This window comes from Prunus dulcis, chromosome 2 (genome assembly GCF_902201215.1).
Source record: "Prunus dulcis chromosome 2, ALMONDv2, whole genome shotgun sequence".
NCBI classification, from domain to species: Eukaryota; Viridiplantae; Streptophyta; class Magnoliopsida; order Rosales; family Rosaceae; genus Prunus; species Prunus dulcis.
The window spans coordinates 16,514,603-16,536,091 of NC_047651.1; the positions used below are offsets into that span (position 1 = coordinate 16,514,603).

General features: G+C 37.3%; 4 protein-coding genes across 7 annotated transcripts; 1 reads left to right on the forward strand and 3 right to left on the reverse strand.

Annotated features, from left to right (window-relative positions):
* Positions 1-3,149: 3,149 nt before the first annotated feature.
* On the reverse strand, positions 3,150-6,504 carry LOC117620164 (protein-ribulosamine 3-kinase, chloroplastic). 2 transcript variants are annotated; one of them, XM_034350294.1, is made up of 9 exons: positions 6,320-6,504; positions 5,706-5,859; positions 5,487-5,577; positions 5,306-5,380; positions 5,135-5,223; positions 4,916-5,034; positions 4,212-4,352; positions 3,785-3,861; positions 3,150-3,526 (listed from the first exon to the last, which is right to left on the reverse strand). In XM_034350294.1, exons 1-9 carry the CDS (start codon positions 6,417-6,419, stop codon positions 3,380-3,382), a joined length of 993 nt encoding a protein of 330 aa, XP_034206185.1. In that variant the 5' UTR covers positions 6,420-6,504; the 3' UTR covers positions 3,150-3,379. The 2 variants fall into 2 exon arrangements, with proteins under 2 accessions (XP_034206185.1, XP_034206186.1); XM_034350295.1 differs by lacking the exons at positions 3,150-3,526; positions 3,785-3,861 and adding an exon at positions 3,868-4,114 and having other exon boundaries at positions 6,320-6,452.
* Positions 6,505-7,128: 624 nt separating this feature from the next.
* On the reverse strand, positions 7,129-8,960 carry LOC117619165 (RING-H2 finger protein ATL7-like). Its single transcript, XM_034349042.1, has 3 exons — positions 8,715-8,960; positions 8,006-8,103; positions 7,129-7,784 (listed from the first exon to the last, which is right to left on the reverse strand). The coding sequence occupies exons 1-3, from the start codon at positions 8,868-8,870 to the stop codon at positions 7,427-7,429; spliced, it is 612 nt and encodes a 203-aa protein (XP_034204933.1). The 5' UTR covers positions 8,871-8,960; the 3' UTR covers positions 7,129-7,426.
* Positions 8,961-12,322: 3,362 nt separating this feature from the next.
* Positions 12,323-13,423, reverse strand: LOC117619293 (probable xyloglucan endotransglucosylase/hydrolase protein 27). The gene has a single exon (XM_034349212.1). It carries the CDS (start codon positions 13,293-13,295, stop codon positions 12,651-12,653), a length of 645 nt encoding a protein of 214 aa, XP_034205103.1. The 5' UTR covers positions 13,296-13,423; the 3' UTR covers positions 12,323-12,650.
* A 1,988-nt stretch (positions 13,424-15,411) lies between these two features.
* LOC117619208 (serine/arginine-rich splicing factor RS41-like) lies at positions 15,412-19,927 on the forward strand. Of its 3 annotated transcripts, none has more exons than XM_034349100.1 (6): positions 15,412-15,568; positions 15,926-16,058; positions 17,496-17,608; positions 18,030-18,265; positions 18,750-19,238; positions 19,531-19,927. In XM_034349100.1, the coding sequence occupies exons 2-6, from the start codon at positions 15,953-15,955 to the stop codon at positions 19,565-19,567; spliced, it is 981 nt and encodes a 326-aa protein (XP_034204991.1). In that variant the 5' UTR covers positions 15,412-15,568; positions 15,926-15,952; the 3' UTR covers positions 19,568-19,927. The 3 variants fall into 3 exon arrangements, with proteins under 3 accessions (XP_034204991.1, XP_034204993.1, XP_034204992.1); XM_034349101.1 differs by lacking the exon at positions 15,412-15,568 and adding an exon at positions 17,031-17,272 and having other exon boundaries at positions 15,946-16,058; XM_034349102.1 differs by lacking the exon at positions 15,926-16,058 and having other exon boundaries at positions 15,413-15,568.
* Positions 19,928-21,489: the final 1,562 nt, after the last annotated feature.

Consider the following 21,489-nt stretch of genomic DNA (forward strand, 5'->3'; position numbering starts at 1 on the left):
CTCATCTCGATCCTCATACTGCTCAATGCGAAAACGAAGTGAGAAGGATCGTTCACCTCCAAAGTATTGCAAATCAGATGCCAGATGCATTTAATGATGCAGCAAAGGTGACAAAATCTCATATCCCAGCTGCAAATGCACCAGCACGGATTGATGTCCATGATGGACAAAGCAATGTGCCAGCAAATGGTTCATCTGCTGCACGCCTAAAACGTGGCAGACCACTAGGCTCAAAGGATTCAGTTCCTCGAAAGAGGAAGTTGATGGACAAAATGAATCCAAATGAAATAAATAGAGAGCCCACAATTCATAATTCAAATGCCCCTAAAGAGGGACAGGTACTTCTTGACAAGGAAAACGTCATTGGTGAGACAAGTGCACCTAAAGTGGCAACCGTACCTGAAAGTCAAGAAATCTCCATAAATTATACGTCCATTGATGAATTGTGGAGTAGAAATGAGATGATCATCGATGATATATTTGCATTCTCAGTGGCTGCTGAAATCATAAAAGATGATGATATTGAACCGTGCTCTATTAATGAATGTACACAGAGGCAAGATTGGCCTAAGTGGAAAGATGCAATCCAGGCAGAATTAAATTCTTTGGAAAAAAGGAGTGTTTTTGGACATATTATTCCAACTCCACCCAATGTGAACCCTGTAGGTTACAAGTGGGTATTTACAAGAAAGCGCAATGAGAAAAATGAGATCTCAAGGTATAAAGCGCGACTCGTTGCGCAAGGTTTTTCACAAAGGCCTGGAATTGATTATATGGAAACGTACTCTCCAGTAATGGACACAATTACATTCCGTTACCTAATAAGTTTGGCGGTTTCAGAAAAACTTGAAATGAGACTCATGGATGTCATTACCGCATATTTGTATGGAGAATTGGATACAGATATATACATGAAAGTTCCAGAAGGATTCAGGTTGCCTGAAGCAGCCAGAAATAAACCACGGGGCATGTTCTCAGTTAAATTGAGAAGATCATTATATGGGCTAAAACAATCTGGACGAATGTGGTACAATCGTCTCAGTAAGTATTTATTGAAGGAAGGATACACAAATGATCCTATTTGCCCATGTGTGTTTATTAAGAAATCAGAGTCTGGATTTGCGATAGTGGCAGTATATGTCGATGATATGAATCTAATTGGAACTTCTGAAGAGCTTCAAAGGACTGTTAATTATCTCAAACGTGAGTTTGAGATGAAGGACCTTGGAAAGACAAAATATTGTCTTGGCTTGCAGATTGAGCACAATGCTAATGGAATTTTGGTGCATCAATCAACTTACACTGAGAAAGTATTGAAACGGTTTGGCATGGATAAAGCCCATCCACTTAGCACTCCAATGGTCGTTCGATCGCTTGACATTAAGAAAGACCCATATCGTCCAAAAGGGGATGATGAAATGGTCCTTGGTCCAGAAGTACCATATCTTAGTGCCATAGGTGCTTTATTGTACCTAGCACAATGTACCAGACCAGACATATCATTCTCAGTCAATCTGTTAGCAAGGTACAGTTCTGCTCCAACATGGCGACACTGGACCGGCATCAAACATGTTCTACGATACCTTCGTGGGACAACAGACATGGGGTTATTCTATTCCAGTGAATCGACCAACACCCAGAGTATTATTGGTTATGCTGATGCAGGATATCTCTCTGATCCACATCAAGGACGATCACAGACTGGATATGTATTTACATGTGGAGGAACTGCGATCTCATGGAGGTCAACAAAACAAACATTAGTGGCCACATCTTCCAATCACTCAGAAATACTTGCCCTCCATGAAGCCAGTCGTGAATGCGTTTGGTTAAGGTCGGTAATCCATCACATCCGAAGCACATGTGCCCTACCCTCAACAACAGACACTCCAACAATTCTGAATGAGGACAATGCAGCTTGTATTGCTCAGATCACAGGAGGATATATCAAAGGTGACAGGACCAAACACATATCACCAAAGTTTTTCTATACACATGAGCTCCAGAAGAGTCAAGAAATCAAAGTCAGACAAATCCGCTCAAGTGATAACCTGGCAGATCTCTTCACTAAATCATTGCCGAAATATACTTTCCAAAGGTTAGTGCATGGCATCGGATTACGACAACTCTGCAAGCAATCAAGTTGGAGCATGCAAAATCAGGGGGAGCATTCAAGAGTCCTCTAACATAGGACATATGCACGTTGTACTCTTTTTCCTTCGCATAGATTTTCCCACTGGGTTTTTTTTTTCAAGCAAGGTTTTAATGAGGCAACCAATCTAGGGACATGTGGTCTCCAAGGGGGAGTGTTGTAAAGAAGAAACACGTGGAGCCCACATTTATGGGGCCCACAAAGAAATTAAGCAAAGACTTTGGAGGCTGCACACTCACGGATGTGTATTGTAGAATCACGGGTGTCATTTACAGCTGCCTATAAATAGAGAAGGAAGAAGAGAGAAAGAGCTGCAACGGAAGAAAGAGAAGAGGAAGAAAGAAGAAGAAAGGAAAAAGAGAAAGGAAAAGGAAAGGAAGAAAGAGAAGAGGAAAAGGAAAGGAAGAAAGAGAAGAGGAAAAGGAAAGGAAGAGAGAGAAGAAGAAAAGGAAAGGAGAAGAGGAAAGAAGAGGGTAAGAGAGCAGAGAGAAAATTCAGTGAGCCACACATATTGTAAACACTATTGTAGCTCTATTATTTTAGTGAAAAGGTTACTGCTGCTGCTCTCCGAGGACGTAGGCATAGCCGAACCTCGTTAAATACTGTGTCTCGTCTACTTTACGTTCAGCTCAAAATCTACCACATATCTCAGGTTATTTCATAACAATTAGTACAATATAGCACTTTCTTTTTAGGCCAACCTTCAGCTTTGATTAGAGCCCAACTATGCTAATGTACCTGCAATTATATCCTAAGAGCCCATGAAGGTATAATTGCAATTCAATCTTCCTCCATTCTTCCATTTCAAGTTCACAAAAAACACCAGTATAAGTTTTGGCAAATTAGGGCGAGTATGCTCCACACTCTGCACTCGAATTCGAATCCCCCTTCCCATACTTTAGATTATATTAAAGTAGAATATTGCTTGTATAATAAATAAATAAATAAAAAAACCCAGCATAAGCTTATGTTTTACCCACATGACTAGTATAAAGTATACATAAAATGTTAATTCTTTTTAATAGGCTTCAAGTTCAAATACCAAGTGTTGCTAGAGGAAAGGGGAGTGGACCTAAATCTGCACAACTCAAATAACATAATTGTTTGAGGAGGATGTTAAAAGAAGATAAACAAATTGGTGGTGATCATAAAAGTGGAAACAGTAATGCCAAAGACATATACGGATGAGCTTTTCTACAATGATGAAAGTAATTCTTTCCATAATGTCTAAGCTTTTAACATCCGAAGATAGTCATCTATTATAGACATTGCGGATGAACGATAACCCGAACCGAAGAGGTTATAGTGATTCAAGTAATGATACAACATATAAAGATCTTTCCTCTTCTCAAACCCTGGTTGTTTGGGCATCACCTGAGGATACAATAAACCATTAATGAAGACATGAAGAATTAAAACGGCTTGAAAGGCATTAAACTTTACTTTTAAATGTGGGTTGATAATAGGAAGCAACTTCAGTTCGTTTGGTTGGATTTATCTTTTCTTTTGACAGTTATTGTGCTACTGCCACTCACTCAAACACCTTCGCATGAACATTGGAAGCCCGGGTAGGTAGACGAAAAAACAGAACAGAGATTATTTTGAGAAAGAGGAGATAAAGAAAGGACCTACCTCGAAATAGGAACTGTAGAAAGATCCTCCAAAACCAGCACACCATGACATTCCAAATTCTGCCTCACTATGTCCATCTATAAAAAATGCAAATGATAACAACAGTGCACTTAGTGTTTTAAACAGCAGTTGCCACCCTATATTTCACAATACAAGCTATATGAAACATGTTGCATTAATCATTTTATAATCAGAGACAATCAAAATGTGCGTGTCTGCGTGTTTTGGAGTGATTTGGGAGCCTCAGACTTTCGACTGGTCCTCTCCCAGAAGATACCCGAGATCAAGGGTGGAAATAATGTATGTACCAGTACCATATTTTCTTGTATACTACAAACATAGGTTAGGCTTCAACAATTAGCAACACAGTTCGATTTCAAATTATCTATCCAACAGCAAACTGATATCTGAACTAACTTTAACTTACAGTAACATGCTGGGTCAAGTATAACAGGCTCGCCATTCTTGTCAGAGCTGATATTTCCGCTCCATAAGTCCCCATGTAACAAGCATGGCTCAATCACTACATTTTCAAAGAGAGGTCCCATACTCTTCACCAATCTTTGTCCTGTTAAACATGATAATCCAACAGCAAACATAACTTTTATTTATAATGATTTGAGAGGCTACAAATGAATCTTCAGAGTATTTTATGATAATATTGAAAGAAAAGGCATCTCAAATTTTGAAAGTGTTATTGAATTAAAGGTCGAGTGAAAAAAGAGAAAGAAGTTTCCAACTTACATGCAAAAACATGTCAGTGCTTACTCATACCTTTCTTCGGAGATACTTTTTCTTTTAAAAAAAAACAAGATGCCAGAACCTAAAATTATACTTTGAGTTCACAAACTAAAGTTGAATATCACATCTTCTGTGACTGAAGAAGCACTTCTCCAAATAGAACTCTTATTTTTCTCATTTTCCATAGAAATTATTTGAAAGTTGAGACCTGGACTCCCCAATGAAACTTGTGGGCAGTTGGATTACTAAGAAGTAGGTACTTTGATATGGTGCTAGCTCATGATTTCTTTTCAGTCAACTTATCGAATTATATCATCTTCCTAAAAGGTAAGCTGAAAACGGCATGATTTGGGATTGACCATCGACGTCAAGAAAATAGACAATATTTACCTTTTTCATAAATGGTACTATCACCATACTGGTCCAGTGCCAGCTGCAACTGATAACCCAGTCTATGCTCCCCATAAAACTGAATCCAATCTGATGACCAAGTGTTTATCTGCGGAGTACTGCAAGGGAAAGTGTGTCAGTTCCATATACCTTGAGTAATTTTCCTTGAATTTCGATACTTGTGTGCGTGCAGACATGCACATGATCCAGAAAGACTACCTGCCTACAGTGTTGTTAACTTCAAAACCAAAACCTTTTTCAGATTTTCCAGCTTTATGCATTTCAGCAAGCTTCCTGCCTAGCACAGACTGAGTACCAATATACCATTAAAATTCGATTACAAGTTGTTATCACCTATATAAATACATGAAAAATTTTCCCCATCCTCACCTGATTACTTCTACGTGAACCAAATTCAATAAATTCCATAATGATGTAAGAACCACCAGTAGGTAGGGGCCCAAACTACAACACATAAGAAGAGGTTATCTAAGCTTTAAGCATTGTCATGGACTTCATGTTCACATTCCACTATGGCTTGATAATTTAACAAATTTTAAAACTTCCACACCTTGAATGGCTTAGGGACACGAATTGTTCCAGTTTCAAACATGGCACCTAAACCAAGAGCCTCTCCCTCAAACATCGATGGCCCAATGCTCCTGATTCAATGCTTTAACTAAACATATTTATGACTTCGAAATAGAAATAAGGATTCAAACAGCATATGAAACTGAAATTTCCAAAACAAATTAGAAGCAACTTTTGTGATCATTTTGATAGCAAAAACCTGTTTGTTTTGACAAAGAAAGAACCCGCATCAGTGTCATAGTGACTTGCACGATTGATGCAACCTCCTCCTACTGGACTAATTCTTGTTATCTGTGTTGCATTTCCTTCTGAGAGAATCCATTCACGAACCGGATCCTCACTCACCACCGCCACTGCCAAAGAACTATTACTAGTGAATTTAATCAAACACAACTCAGCTTGACAGAGGATCAGCTAATACATAGAGGCATGACAACACAGCTAAAAAGCTGTCATTTCAGTGAAAATCAGCTTCATCAAAGTTGCAATCAACAATAGCCCCAAATTCAAATGACTACTTATTGAATTGAAAACAAAACAATTATTCAAGACAACCCACATATAACAGAGAGACTTCATCAAATCTACCATAAAAAAATACCCGGGAACTCATTACAAAATGGATAATTTTTCTTAAACCCCATGAAATGACTGACATTTAGCTCAACTACATAAGAATAAACCAATTCAATAGGCACAAAAAGGCTCATACTGCTTCAACTAAGTCATGGTTGTTCTTGAAAAAACTCAAACAACGACCCCATTAGAGCTCGAATTAGCTAAAATGAAATATGGGATTTTGTTTATACTCACTGGCAAAAGTTCTGTGCTTGGTGGAGGACAGTCGAGGAAGGCGAGGCAGAGAAGGTAAGCAAGAGGACGAGAGCGGTAAGAGCCCAACGTGTACCACCATTATCACCCTCTATGTAAAATTCTACACGCTTCTTTTACTAATGGTTCGGTTGGATTTGTCCATGTGGTCTCTAGCTTCTTTTGGTCGCTATGGTCACTTGAGGTTTCATGGAATTTGGTACAGCTTTCATGTGTGTGCTCCACGTGTATGCTTCATTTTGCTTATTTTATTTTATTTTTTTGAGAGACATTTTGCTAATTTTATTAAGGAAACTCATTTGAGATTCATCATTCATTAAAAAGGACGGCAACTCAAACTTGGGATAACTCTAACCTAACCGTAGGGGGCGAAGTCTTACTAGACCTGTTCCAAAGTCATGTATTGGGATAGGACTAACTTTTACACTCAGGTCCTGTGGTTAAATTTATAAGAGATTTATAGCTTAAATGGTTTAGAGCAGTTATCTATGCACTTGAGATTATGTGTTAAAACTCGCTCCACTAATATCGCTTGTATAAAAATAATTTTTTTGCTGTACTCGTACCAACCCAACCCATTTTACAATTCTATGATACCAGATGAGACATTTCATTTAAGTTTACAAACCATCTGCAGTTGCAACCTCTAAAATAATTGGTGTTTGGTCCTCACAAGATCATGCAACATCACTAGTTACTTGAAACCAATTTTCCCTGTGGCCCAGTTAATTATCAGACTTGAAACAATAGCAAAAATTGAATTCAGGAAGTTGGTATGTTCAATTATGGAATTCTTAGAAAAGATGTACTCTCACAATGAGTAGAATGAATGGCTCAAAACAGAGTATGAACACTCAACTTCTGTGGACAAACTTTATATATACAGAAATCAGATTATATTTGTAAGCTCCATTTTCCAACTTTCTACGCAAAAATTCAGAATTTTGTCACAGTGATTTAGCACAACCTCCGCCGCTCGTACCATCTACAACGGATAATAACATTCTGTGCAAGGTATGAGAATCTCCAATCAACCTACCCGGCCTACCATGTGGTTTTTACTGGTTCTCTGGATCAAACTCTTTCATTCTATCGTGGCGTTGTTTCTGGTTCTCTAGATGGAGTCGGTTCGGAGGGGTTTCCAGGAGCAGATTCTGAATGCCCTTGGTTGCTAACATTACCTGCTGAACGCTCAGAGCCAGGTAATAGCCACAGTTGTGAATGTTCAGTTGAAACCTCAGAATCATCAAACGATCGAGGCATGCTAAACGTTGCTGATCTCACATGTTTTATTCCAAGGGATTCTTTTAATGGCAAACGGCAAACTGGACAGGTAGACTGTTTCCTCAGCCATGTATCAATGCAAGAGAGATGAAAACTGTGGCCGCATTTGGGCATGATTCGCAATACTTCTTTCTCTTGGTACTCCCCCAAGCATATTGAGCACCTGCAGGACCATAAAGATTAAACTTCAATCTAGCAAGCGTCCAAAAGGAATGAAATGACTACCAAAACTCAAGGACATTCCATAAAAAGAGCGGCAAACTAACGTCCTGTAAGCTATAATAAATGTAAGATCTTTTCAATCAACTAATTCAGATTTTAAGGTTAGGTGGGAAACAAAGGAGATTCCTTAGGCACTAGAAGAAAATAAATTGCAAAGCTTACTGCGCATCTTCCAAGGAGCTGAAAGCTTTATGATCAAACTTCATGGTAGGGATTGCAGAAACCACAACTTGTTCAAGGCCACTGGCCTGATGCTCTGGCTGCCAGCAAACAATGAAACCTTAGAATCCATTGCTCAAACCTTAAGTTACAATGACAACACGAAAAACTCTCAAGTTTTGGTGGAATGACATCAGTAGCAGTGAACACAAAAGCAAAAGGGCATGAAGGAAACCAATTCAGTCTCTTGGGTTATCAAAACTAAAAACCATGAAGACGTAGGAGTTCTTTGTATGATTCAAATAGAACAATCAAATATCAAAGCTATTGTTCAAGGCCACGCCATTTTTTATTTATCCTTTCTTTTCAGTAATTTGTATTGTCAACACACTGGGGAAAACTAGTACATTGCAACATATAGCAGAGTTGACTCTCTCAACTACAGCAGAGTTCATATCAAAACAAAAACATAACAAGAACATAACAAGCCATCAAAACAAATGAAAATCATGAAACACAAACCAGCCTACCCAAATAAGCTACTGAGAAGCTCACTCACATATTGATCCCAGTTACAAAACAATCATTCAAGCATAATCAACTGAAACCAAAAATACATACAGATATAAGAGGTATTCATAATTCAGAAAACTACCTCAAATCAGATTTCCTAGCTGAGAAAACAAATATAGGACAGGCAATTCAGACATACCTGCTCAACATCAATCCTTGATTCAATCTCGAACATAGGCCGTGATTCGCCACCTCTTAGCCTGCCACAAATGATTCTTGTGCAAACGAATACTATAAATGTTGCACTCATACCAAAACCAATAACAGTAGTGACCAAGTTCATACCCGAACCCATATCTGCAAATTCCTACTTCTCTCACCCAAAAGTCCCAAAACCAAAACAAAGACTCACAAGCCCCAATAACTAAACGAAGCTGGAAAAAAACCCACTAAAACAATGAAAACCCACAACTAAAAACAACAAAAGAATGGTGAAAACAAATAAAAAATGAAGAGTGACAAAGACCCAGATCAGAATCACTGAAGAAATGGCTAGTTTTGAAAGCAAAATTCAGGAAGACCAGTCACAAACAAAGCTAGCCATTTGGAATCTCAATCGCTTTGGGTAGACTCAAAGCTTAAAACAAAGTCATGGAAGCTTTCAATAGATGTTGAAGATGAGAAAAGGGAGTTGTGGAAGGAAAGGAGGCAGTTCATTGTCTTGCTCTTTGGACTCGCATTAATATGGGGTCCATTTCAATGGGACCCAACAACAAAATATTAACAGGGGTTTTATATCTGACGGTTAAAACAAAAAAGAGAGGATTTTATAAAGATTCCCATGTTTGTTTAAGGTAGAGAGAAGAAGAGAATCTGTGTGTGTCCTTGCTCCTCTGCTCCTCTTACCTTTGCACCTTCTGTGCTTTCTCAACCATACTACTTCTGGATAAGGCCTTCGAATTGGGTCCAAAAAGTATCTTCACATGTATGTTCCTGCAATTTTGCAAATATTGAAGGGCCAATATTTTATTTCAATGTGTGGAACGCTTTTCTTTGCAGCCATTGGTCATGAGCTGGCAAGAATAAGATGGATTCTTATAGTTTATTACATTAATATTTTTCTTTCCAATCATTGTCTTTGTTGTAGTTCAACGGCTGGGAAGAACTGTTGGTTGCTTGCTACTTGCTTAATTCTAAGAGGCCAAAGTAGATAAAACTAATGCAGGAAAACTTGGAGCTCTGTCAAAGGTACTTGTTCTATGGACTTGGATTCTCATATGAGCATCCAACTTTGTGTTTCTTCTTTTGGCCTTTTTATCTTAACATATGTGCTTTATTGTTTGTTTGTTTTGATTTCTGAAAGACCAACACTTGTCACCTTAACCGCATTAAAAAAAACCACTTGTCACCTTAAAGAAACATCTTTTTTTTTCCTTTATGTCTTCATCTTGGGTTTGATTGGAAGGGAGCCGATGTGGGAATGAATCTTTTGAGAAAAAGCTATCTTCTTCATAGTGTAATCAATCTTTGGGATGGAACACATTATTCCATCCTATTATATAGTACTAGTCATCTGATGTTGGTACAACGATGCTATATGTGTACTTTTTGGCACATAAAAAAAGGAAAAACAAATAGGGTGGTACGCTCCATGAGGAGAAAAGTCTTTGGGTGCCGATGCTCGTAAACACACTCATATGGAGGTGAAATCGAATGAGACTCTTATACATGGATCTATATAATGAGTAAGTGAATTAATAACGTCACATGATGTGTGTTGCATTTACCCACAAATTATTTTATGCTCCAATGACAATATATTATTTGCATTCTAACACAGGATTGTGACATTGTTGCACTATCAATGTTATTTGCACTCTTAAAGTGCGGTTCCCAAAAAAATATAAAACAAAGACTTTGTTTTAAAGGGAAAAAAAAAAAAGGAAACAAAGACTAAATATTTAATGGTTGAATCCCACCAAAACCAGTTGACACGTAATGGTTTGGCTATGGCACGTTACGAGATCATAAGCTGTAAACATAGACTTAAGTTGGCTACAGTCAAGTTCGCTAGAAGCCTAGAGAGAATGTGCTTCTCACTTTGCATTTAAGTTTAAATTCTTCACTCATAATTTAATTTAGATTAGATTGAAATATAATATCATTTCTATATAAAAAAATTGCACCACTCATGCTTACCGAAATTGACTTCATCTCACTTTGGCAATTTCTATTTCCTCTCAATTTTTCTCACCTCATGCTCTCAGTAGTTTTTCCAGGCTCTCAAGTCTTAACCTTTGTTTCAGGTCCACTGTTGAAGGGCATTTACTGGTAAATTTCCATATGTATGGTTAATGCGTTTTCATAGAAGAAACTATGAAAGTTTTCATCCTAAATTCCTAAACAAGTTGAAGTGACAGAAAAAAGACATGTAGGATTAAGTTTTCCTCAAATTGAACAAAGGGCAATGCTCTCTATGTCAATAATTTCTTTGCTTAGCTATTTTCCTCAGGCTTGCCAAAGGATGACTTAGAAGGCACAAAAAAAGAAAAATAATTGGGAAAACTTGTATGCAGCTTCTTTGCACATGCATCTGCTTAAGCCAGGCCAATGAAATGAAAAAGGTTCATGCCTTCAGCTGCTACAGTTATTATTCTTCTATGTGGGTTTCCAATATATTTGGAATTATACCAATTCTATTCTTATAGGTCACTCAAGCAATCATTCTTTGTTAGTGATTTCTGCACTAAAGAAATGGCCATTTCCTAAGAGAAACAGCCAAACTAAAGTGCACCAACCAATCTGTGCACCTTCTTCCATACAAAATTCAAGGCTCCCTGTGAGTCACCATAAACAGAAGAAGAAGAAAAGTGCACAGAACACAAATGCTCTCAAATTCATGTCACAATTGCAAAAATTCAAAGGCAACTACATGAGGCACTAAATGAATAGAAGAGAAAGCTTTTCAAAATCTAAATTTAGATTACCTGTCATTACAGTAAAACTTTCAATAGAAAAGTTCCCAAAATGAAAAGAAAACCAATGAAGTAACAACACTGTCATCAGAAAGCAGACAACAACGTAAGCAATCAAAAGAACCAATCTTTCAATAGAGAAAAGAAAAAAAAGAAAAAAAGTCAAACAGTAAACCCAGTGCACACACAGACACACACAACCAAACAGTAAAATTTCACATACAAAATTCAAATCCTTCTGAAGTTACATTTTTTAAGGTGGCCTTCCCATTAGCAGCATTAAAAGTATGTAGTGTGCAAGTGGGATGAGGATAAACTTATTGTCAAGAAAATCAAACATGGTGCCATGAATAGACAACAGGGCTAAAACACATGCGTAGGTACAAAATCAATCAGAAACATACCACTTTTGAAGTCAACTAAGAATAAATCTCATCTTACATCACTATTTTGCGTGGCCTTATCAATGTCAAAACAGCCAGCCAAATCTTATTGGATATTTCATATTTTTCCACACCACACCAACTACACAAGTGACCATTTTACTACTTAAGAGTCAGCATATGTACTTTGTGTCACTCTTGGGATCAAGACACACAACAAACTGCAACTAATTCATTCCCATCTATCTCTGTTTCTCAGCTAAATAAAAACTCATCCAACTTTTTTCCAACCCCACTGATTTGTCACCATCCATTCATATACATGTAGTTTAAGTTTCTTCCCTGCTCCAAGCAAAATCACATATATTTTGACAAAGAAAGGCAGTTCTAAATCCATATATATATATATATATATATACACATTAAAGTAAAAGGCATCCTCAACAAACTTAAAGGAAAAAAAGTTACCATTAAGAAATATTTTAGTACAAAAAAAAAGGGCATCCCCCGCGGTCAAACAAGCCAGCATCCACTTTGACACCAGAAAACACCATTTCCTCCGTCCACCATATCATCAGAACAAAAACAAATGCATAACATCCAACAACAGTTGCACAAAATCAACAACAAACCCATTTTCCCAATCTGGCAAACAAACATGCCCATAGCATCAATTCCTTCCTTCCATCATCCATACCAATCAAAAAATAAAACCAACAACCCACCATTTTATTCAGATTTTCAAAGCACCCAACTTTGCCAAAACCCAAACAAACCTTAACCCTCCACAGCACTTCCAACAGGAACATGAATGTCCTTATAGAGGCAAACATAAGGCGCATCACACCCAATGTACTTGCCAGTCCACCTCCCCTCCTCAATATAACTAGCATCCCAAACAGAAGCATACAAATACATAGGCTTGTGAGGAAAAGCCTCACCCTTTTTCCTCTCTACCCTCACCAATTTCCCATCAACCAACCACTCAATCAAATCCTGACCCCATTTGATCACATACAAATGAAACCCATCAGAACAATCAAAACCCAGATCATGAAACTCCTCTTTGTTACCTGTGCCGCCAGTGTAATAGTTAGTCTGCACAATTGTCCTGTCCTTGCCCAAAAACTCGAAGTCAATCTCGTCCTGTGACTTGTCACCTTCCAGGGACGAGAGGTAGATGTTGAAGTTGAGGCCGCTGGTGTTGCCACGTGGGCACTGAATGAGGGAGCTGAAGGTGCCGTAGAGGAACCTTGTGGTGGTGCGCCACCGTGCACCGCCGCGGTGGTCGTAAGTGAGGGTGATGGTGTTGGCGTCTGGGCAGTGTGTACAGGCCTCCGGGGTGTAGTCTATGGCGATTTGCTTGAGAGGTTGGGTTTGGTGGTGGGTTGGGGTCTCTGGGTGTAGCGCTGGGTCTGCCATTGAAGATGCGAATATAGAATGAGAGAGCTTGAGAGTGATGACTATGGCGGAAGAGTTAGATCTAATATATGTGAGTTTTTGTGCCCATTTTTTTCTGTTATTTATTTATTTATTTTAATATGCAGAAAGATTTACAAAACAATTTTTTTAAGGATATATTTATCATTATTTCCAGCCAAAGAGAAAATAGAAAACCATTGAAATTATGATTATGATCCTACAATTTCACCAAGAGTTGCAAAATAACTAGTTTACCAAGTGTTTGACAAAATAAAACTATTACCAACTGTTGCGATTTAAGGATAATGTCTACATTTTGTTTTTAATTTTATTTATACAAATGATATTGGGAGAAAAGGAAATTAAACATAGAACATCAGTTGCAGAGTTATAAGTCTCTTGCTTGTCAAATTTTTCAATAGAATTAGAATGCAAGTAGCATATGTAATGTAAGGCTAAGATGGATTTTCTAGAAGCGCAAAACACCTCCCACATTGCCTTCACATGCTAATTTTGTCGATTTTTTGTTGTTGAAAGAATTAAGTAATTTCACTTAAATTGCAATAAATAATAAACTAAATAAGTTAAATCACGACAATTAAAATTACATAGAATAAAATGGAACATCGCTAAAAGCTACATAGACCAAACTTATAGTTTGACCCTTTTTTTAATAACTTAGGTTCTGTTTAGTATCCTACTCAAAAAAGTAAATTCAAAAACTATAATTCTTTTTTAAAATATGAGTTTTTAAATAGTGATTTTAAGATTTAAAAACTTGTTTGGTATTGAACTCCGAACTGTTTTTAAGATCTACAAAATTTGAAATTAAAATCATAAAATCAGAAACCCTAGATTCCCAAATTGAAATTAACAAGGGGGGAGAGAGAGAGAGAGAGAGAGAGAGAGAGAGAGAGAGAGAGAGAGAGACTATAAAACCCCACTCTTTTTTTTAAAAAAATAATGGGGTGGTTTTTGAGTTTTTCTTGAGTTTGAGTTTTTGAAAATAGGCCTACCAAATAGGTTTATAAAATGGGTTTTTGTGGTTTTGAGTTTATAAAATTAGATCCAATTAGGATACCAAACAACCCTTAACTTCTTAAAAAGTAAACACCAAATTTTATTACAAAGAAAATCTTACTTCTTTTTTTGAAAGTAGAAATTCTTACCTTCATGTTAATACGATTTACATATGTGTTCAACTGTAATTTACAAAAAGGATGAATATAACTACCCAATGCCATCCATTTAATGGGAAACGACCATCCATTCTAAATATCTTGAGAAAATAAATGCAAATTGTGATTTACAAACATAAATATTACGGAAATCATCTATAGAGACTAATTTGTGTATCATATTTTTAATATGAGAAATTCTTATGTTACGGGAATATCATTTTTTGCTATTCCTGTCCAATAAATGACATATATAATAATTTTTTTACGTGTCTTTGTTTTACTAGTTGAGAATAGCAAAATAGTGTTATTCCAATTATATGTAAGTTTTTTTTGCTCTAATACAGGTGGGATCCATTATATTGATGGGCTCTATCTCTATTAGAGAGTTGATACACAAGTTAGTTTCCCTAACAAACACATGTCAAATATTGAGAATGATAGTGAAGATACACTTTAAGTTAAAGCGGTGAGCAAAAATACTCTTCTTACCGAAAGGATGAATGTCTCCTTCTAACTAGTAACATCCAATGCACACCCTTTTGCAAGACTGCAACAACCCCGGGCCATCCACTCAACGGGAAACGACCATCCATTCTAAATATTTTGAAAAAAATAAATACAAATCGTGATTTACAGAAATAATGAAGATCTCTTTCCAACTAACTAGTAACATCCGGTCAACACCTTTCAACCCGCTCAAGAATGAAAGATTTAGTGAGAATTGTCGGGATTAACCCACTCACGTCAAAAATCACAAGGAAAAAGGGAAAAAATAAAACAAAAAACAAAACTCTACCAACTTTAAATCTTACAAGGGTAAACTGGGAATTTTGAAATTTTTGACCTAGGGTGTAGTGTAGTGAGCAAATAGTGAATATTCTAATAATTGTTCCGTTTTATTATTACTCTTTTCTTTCGGCCTAATTTGCTAAAAACGAATAGGGCTTCATATCATACGTCGCCGTTCGACTGACTCTGCCTCTGTGTGCGCGTACTGTCCGAATTGTGCAGGAGCTCCCCAAAGCGATTCGAGAGCCGTTCGTCCAATTATTCCTAGGGTTTCTCTGAGCTCTCTCTCCCGAAGACTCTAAGGTATGAAAGCTCGGATCTTTTTCGTCTATTATGTTCAGCAGATCTAGCTTTTTTCCATTTTTGAGCCCTTATTATTATTACTTGATTGTGCCCGTTTGCTTTAGGATGTAACTATTATGATCCCCACTTTGACTTCTTGTACTAACTTTTTTGTGTGTAATTAAGCTTCATAATCATACTCCTACTTGATCAAGTAAAAAATATATTCCTTTCTGAAATTTCCCGTTGTGTTTTTTCGGTGTGGTGCATTTGCTTGTGTTTTTGTGTTGCTTAAGAGTTGGAGAGCTCACTAAGTGTTTGTATAAATGCCACTGACCCAAGGTATTTACCTAATTGTCCTGTTATTGCATCTGGAAGGGCTTGAAAACTTTGAAGCTTGAAGAAATGAGGCCAATATTTTGCGGCAACTTGGATTTTGATGCAAGGCAAGGGGATGTTGAGCGGCTTTTCAGGAGATATGGGAAAGTTGAGAGGGTGGATGTTAAGTCTGGTAAATAAGTTTTCTGATTAAATAACTTATTTTCTGCTGTGTTTTCATCATGGTCTGTTTTAGTTCTCGATGTTGGCTCTTAGTAGCATACTTGTAGTACTGGGTTGTTTGGTTTACTTCGATTTTTCTGTTGTATTTGTTGGGTATGCATTTGGCGGCCAAGATAAAAGCCTTAAAGCTTTTTCAAGCTGTTGTTTTTTGTGGTGAAATCTGAAGTGGGGCATGGCTGAATCTTCCTACTGGGATATGGTCTGTATGAATTAGTGGAGGTTGAGGTTTGGGCACCATATATTTATCTGTATGAGATGATACAGATTCGGGTAGATAAATAGAATACATATGGTTTAACAGCAATGGAGTAATTTAACAGGGGAATTCTGTCATCATGCAGATGTGTCAGCTGCTAACAAGGATTTTCTGCTGCGTCTGAAAATCTATTCCGACCTTATTTGTGAATAAAAAGAGTTTCTGTATTGAGACATAGTGGGGTTCCTGGATATGTTTTAGAAAGGAAAATATGGAGTACAACCTGAAAAAGGTTCATTTCAAGATTTGGCTCATTGACCCTTTTTGTATATAAGCGAATACGTACAGAAATATGAAGTCTGGTTGTATTCCTCGGCCTTTTTTCTCCTTTTCTTCACAACATATTGACATGTAGAAATTCCCTTTCTCCTGTAAATTGAAAATCTATGAGAGATGTCTTTAAGGAGAACTGTAGGGGTGGGAATGCAGTGGACAGTACATATCCTTCATTTTCAGAAACATGAGCTCTTTCTCTGGGCTGTTAGATTGGAGTAAATTCAACAGGGGGCATGTTTACTAAGAAAATTAGCTGTTATTCAAACGGGTCAATATGTTATTCCTTAACTTATTATTTAGATGGGTGTACACACTATTTTCCCTTCAGAGAAGCAGGTTACTTTTTTATTGCAGTGTAAACCTGCATACTCAAGAATTTCTTTGGCGCAGGGTTTACTTGGAATGTCCATGCTCTTCTTGGATGGGTCTGCTTATCTGCATTTCTTTTGTAGCATGTGCCCAGGCTTCACTTATTGTATTTTACCAGAAGAATTAAACTGATCTGCCCTAGTCCTGCCATCCTACTTTACCTCAGACACCATTGCTTTTTCATTCCTCATGAATTTTGCTCCGTGTTCCATTTCCGACATGTTCCAACATAGATTCCATGATGATATCGCAGCCACTGGCAGGTTTTGTGTTACTCTCTAGCAGATGATTTTGTATGCACATAATTTTATTAGTGTTTGAGAAGTCAACATTTCCTCATAGATTCTAGGTGATGTTTTTCTTATACTAAAAAAAACATGTATGCCTAATAAACTTGCATAAAATTGTTTTGGTGACTATGTTTTATGTGCTTTGGTTACTTACCACTCTGGTTTTAATAAGATTTATTCACTATTGGTTAAATAGGATTTGCTTTTGTCTATATGGATGATGAACGAGACGCTGAGTATGCAATTCGGAGACTTGACAGGACAGAATTTGGTAGGAAGGGACGCCGACTTCGTATTGAGTGGACCAAGGTAAAATCGATGATATGGTTGGGTTCTAACAAAATGATTTATCACTTTATAGTCACTTTCATAGCATAGTTGTTGAGCATTTTGGCATCGCACAGAGCACGATCCTAAACATACAAGTATAATACTAGATCCTGACTTTTCTGTCTGGCATGCAAATTTTAGCTTAATCTATTCCTTTACATAATTTTAATATTGTGAGTGTGTTGGTCAAAACCATATTCCCTATACCTCCTTGCTATATTTTCTGAACTTATGCATGCAAAGGGTACATATGTTTGTAACTGCTTCATGATGCTCGACTCCTCTCATTTATATAAGTTGGTAGTACACAAGATCAAATGGATAAACAAAGTCGCAGGATTTACTTGATTATTTTGTCAGAATTTGCACTCATTTAATCACATTTTATTCTGTATTGAAGCATGAAAGAGGGATTAGGAAACCTGTTGATTCAAGAAGACCTTCAGCGAACACGAAGCCCTCGAAAACCTTGTTTGTTATCAATTTTGATCCAATCCATACCAGGACAAGGGATCTGGAGAGGCACTTTGATCCATACGGAAAAATAGTGAACATAAGGATTAGAAGGAATTTTGCATTCATTCAATATGAATCACAGGAAGATGCTACAAAAGCATTGGAAGCAACAAATTCAAGGTTCTATTTTCCTCGATAACTTCTAGAATGATGTTTGCTTGATTTACAAATTCCAAGGTTTTTGCCTTTGGACAACCATCTCAGCATATGATTGTTTGGAAGTGACTTCAAATGGAGAATGGCTCTAACTTCTGTAGGAAAATCAGTTTTGATTGAGTGAAAAGCCATGTCATTTGTAGGCATTTCATTGCAGCAGCTTAGTGTAAACATTATTTACAAGAAATTTTACCAAAAGAAGCTGGTATACGTGGTTGCAAAGAAAATGAAATTTGCTTTTTGGTATTGTCGTTATAAAAAGTCTTATAAATTTGTTCTTGAGATTTAAGTTTTACCCTTTTGAATTAACATTTTAAAAGAAGAGACAACTACATTTAGATAATATTCTCAATGGTTTTATTTAGCAAAAGATATTCTGTATGAATCCATCTCAACAATTTGCAACTTGCTTCATATTAACTTTAATTAATTTCTTTTTGAGGTACAGCAAGTTCATGGACAGGGTTATTTCCGTGGAATATGCTGTTCGTGATGATGATGATAGAAGAAATGGACACAGTCCTGATAGAAGGGGCCGTGACATGTCTCCTGAAAGAAGAAGCAATGATCGTGGGCGATCTCCGAGTCCATACCGCAGAGATAGGGCTAGCCCTGATTATGGCCATGGCTCCCGTATAAGTTCTAGATCTGATCCAAGAAGAAGTCCTGATTATGAGAGAGCTGAAAGCCCAATCAATGATAGATCCCGTCCTAGTTCTAGACCTGAACCAAGGAGGAGTCCCAGTTATGAGAGGGCTGCTAGCCCAGTCAATGATAGATCCCGTCCAAGTTCTAAACGTGAACCAAGAAGAAGTCCCAGTTATGAGAGAGATGCAAGCCCAGTCAATGATAGATCCCGTCCAAGTTCTAAACCTGAACCAAGAAGAAGTCCCAGTTATGAGAGAGCTGCAAGCCCAGTTAATGATAGATACCGCAGGTTTGAGCTTTTAGATCCTGAAATTATGAACCTTTTTTGTTTTTTTGTTTTTTGTTTTTTTGTTATTTTGTTTGGGGGGGTGTGGCGAGGTGGGGGGGTTGTTGCAATGCATTAATAAAATCACGTTCAACTATGTGTTTAATTGCTAGAGGGCACCAATAGTATTCATCTCTTTTAACATGATTGATTTCTGTTTGCATTTCCTTCTGATTTGTCAATGTTGTATTTATATGTAAATATATTACATATGGTAGCCCCATTTTGAGTAACCTTTTTATTGTTGATAATGCAGCCGTTCACCCCCACCGCGGGAAAGATCCCGTTCCTGAGAACCAGCAGGATGGAGCCTCGTTGTAGTGGTTAGCTGGTCTTCTCTTTCATTCGTAGTTGACAACTGAAGTTTGGTTATTCCTTTGTTGTTAGTATTCAGAGATATGATGAGTTTGAACTTTTAAAGTGATAAATTCGGAAGTTTATTAAGTAGCCAATCATGGTTTATGAGACTTTGTGTTTGATTTCTATTTGTTTTTTAGTTTGTTTTCTATAAATTTAAACTTGGAAGTTCTCAGTTGTACGGTAGCTAGTGAGGGTAAGGTCAATCTGTATCATTGTTATTTCGTAAGCCTAGTTTGGCATGAATGTTGGAGGTTGCACCTCAGTTTAAAAATATATTATTTTTTCCTTGGAAAGAAGGCTCACTTTATGGATTTGGGAGGAGATAGAACAGTCTTTTTTGGTACTTTGCACAGGGAGTGATTCTTGGGTTTTGTATCCTGGAATTAGATGGGTTTAAAATTTTTGAAGTTTGAATTTGTACCATCTTCGGGTATAATTTAATAAACTTGCTAGTTGCTAGTTGTTTATAAATAGGGTTTGGGGTATCAAATGACAGGCAATTTGCGACGTTTTTTATGCTACCTAGGTCCAGCCTGAAACCACCACTCATGAGTTTTGTATGTTTGGTATTTTATTCAATTTCTCTGTTGGATTCGAATGTTTATGCCTCGTTTTACTGTTTTTTTACATACAACATAATTTGAAATTAGCATCTACCAGACCACTACTCTCTCATCTCAATGTTACTTAGAGTTCTGCATTGACATGGGTCTATAACAGGAGGTGTAACTCAAAAATAAAAAGATCCATCTTGAAAGTGGGTGGCGGTCAGTTGTTGATGTAAGTGACTCTCACAATACTAACCGGTGTACAGCTAAACCAACCTCGCTTAGCGCCTTACAGCTAAACCAACCTCGCTTAGTGCCTTACAGCTTAGCCAACCTCTTAGACTTAGGCGACTGTTGTTGTCGTAACTCATATAAAGGCAAGCAGATTTAGAAGCGCCATCGTCAAACGCTGATATGGGAAGTCCAGTTGTAGTCCTATAGTGAGGAAATGGTGGAGAAAAGTGGAGCGCGAAAAGGACAAGAGAACGTGTGAAGGATACACAGCCGACAGGCAACAGCGTCACGTCCCCGGCCACGCAAGGCCAAAGCCCAAGGCGTTTGTCTAGATCCACTCGCTCAAACTCTAATTTCAATTTAGGCTCCTCCTCTAATCAGTAGGCCCCATTTATGAATTCCCAAAAGCTAGGTGCTTTGCTTTGTTTCCTGCAGCCATTTTGAAATTGAAAGCCGACAAAAGAACAAGGACAGTTTACCACCTTAACCAACGACTAGTTGATTATTTTATTATTAGCAAAAGCAATTTACTACTTGATTAATTTAACTCAAATTCAGCAAAAATCCCAGCCATAACCGAAAAAGTTGGTGAGAAATAATACCATGAACTGTTTTTTTTTCCTTTGAGCAATGATCAGCCCTCATTGTCAACTGGGTGCCATCATTTGGCAAATGTCAAATGTAAAATGGTAAATTTGAAGTTGAACTGTTAAGTGTCCATTTGACAGTCCATCCGAAATGTCAATAAAAATCATTTTATTATTTTTTGAGCTGGTACCTATAATATTATTAAGAAAATAGAGAGAATTTTAGTGATGCCCCCTAGATTATAAACCTTGTTCCATTTTGCCTTTTGAACAATTCCTCTAATCTTTCAAATGTTCCCTCTTTCGTCAAATTTGCTAATTCTTCCATCAAACTCAAGGGCTTTTTTATCCATTTAAGTTAGGATTTAGTTTGACCCACTTAAACCCTAATTGACTCGACCCATTCTACCATTCAAACCTCATTTTCATTTTTTTTAATGTCCATTAAAAATACAATTTGAAGGCATAATGGGCCGAATCAATTAG

Bases quoted from the DNA above. Each gene is read 5' to 3' on its own strand.
- LOC117620164 (XM_034350294.1), bottom strand. From the start codon at position 6,419: ATGGTGGTACACGTTGGGCTCTTACCGCTCTCGTCCTCTTGCTTACCT. The intron at 4,353-4,915 runs GTAAATATTGTC...CATGTTTAACAG, and splicing joins TAGTACCATTTATGAAAAAG to GACAAAGATTGGTGAAGAGT. The intron at 3,527-3,784 runs GTAGGTCCTTTC...TTGTATCCTCAG, and splicing joins TCTACAGTTCCTATTTCGAG to GTGATGCCCAAACAACCAGG.
- LOC117619165 (XM_034349042.1), bottom strand. From the start codon at position 8,870: ATGGGTTCGGGTATGAACTTGGTCACTACTGTTATTGGTTTTGGTATG. The intron at 8,104-8,714 runs GTATGTCTGAAT...GTTTGCTGGCAG, and splicing joins CAAGGATTGATGTTGAGCAG to CCAGAGCATCAGGCCAGTGG. The intron at 7,785-8,005 runs GTAAGCTTTGCA...ATGGTCCTGCAG, and splicing joins AGCTCCTTGGAAGATGCGCA to GTGCTCAATATGCTTGGGGG.
- LOC117619293 (XM_034349212.1), bottom strand. From the start codon at position 13,295: ATGGCAGACCCAGCGCTACACCCAGAGACCCCAACCCACCACCAAACC.
- LOC117619208 (XM_034349100.1), top strand. From the start codon at position 15,953: ATGAGGCCAATATTTTGCGGCAACTTGGATTTTGATGCAAGGCAAGGG. The intron at 18,266-18,749 runs GTTCTATTTTCC...TTTGAGGTACAG, and splicing joins TTGGAAGCAACAAATTCAAG to CAAGTTCATGGACAGGGTTA. The intron at 19,239-19,530 runs GTTTGAGCTTTT...TTGATAATGCAG, and splicing joins GTTAATGATAGATACCGCAG to CCGTTCACCCCCACCGCGGG.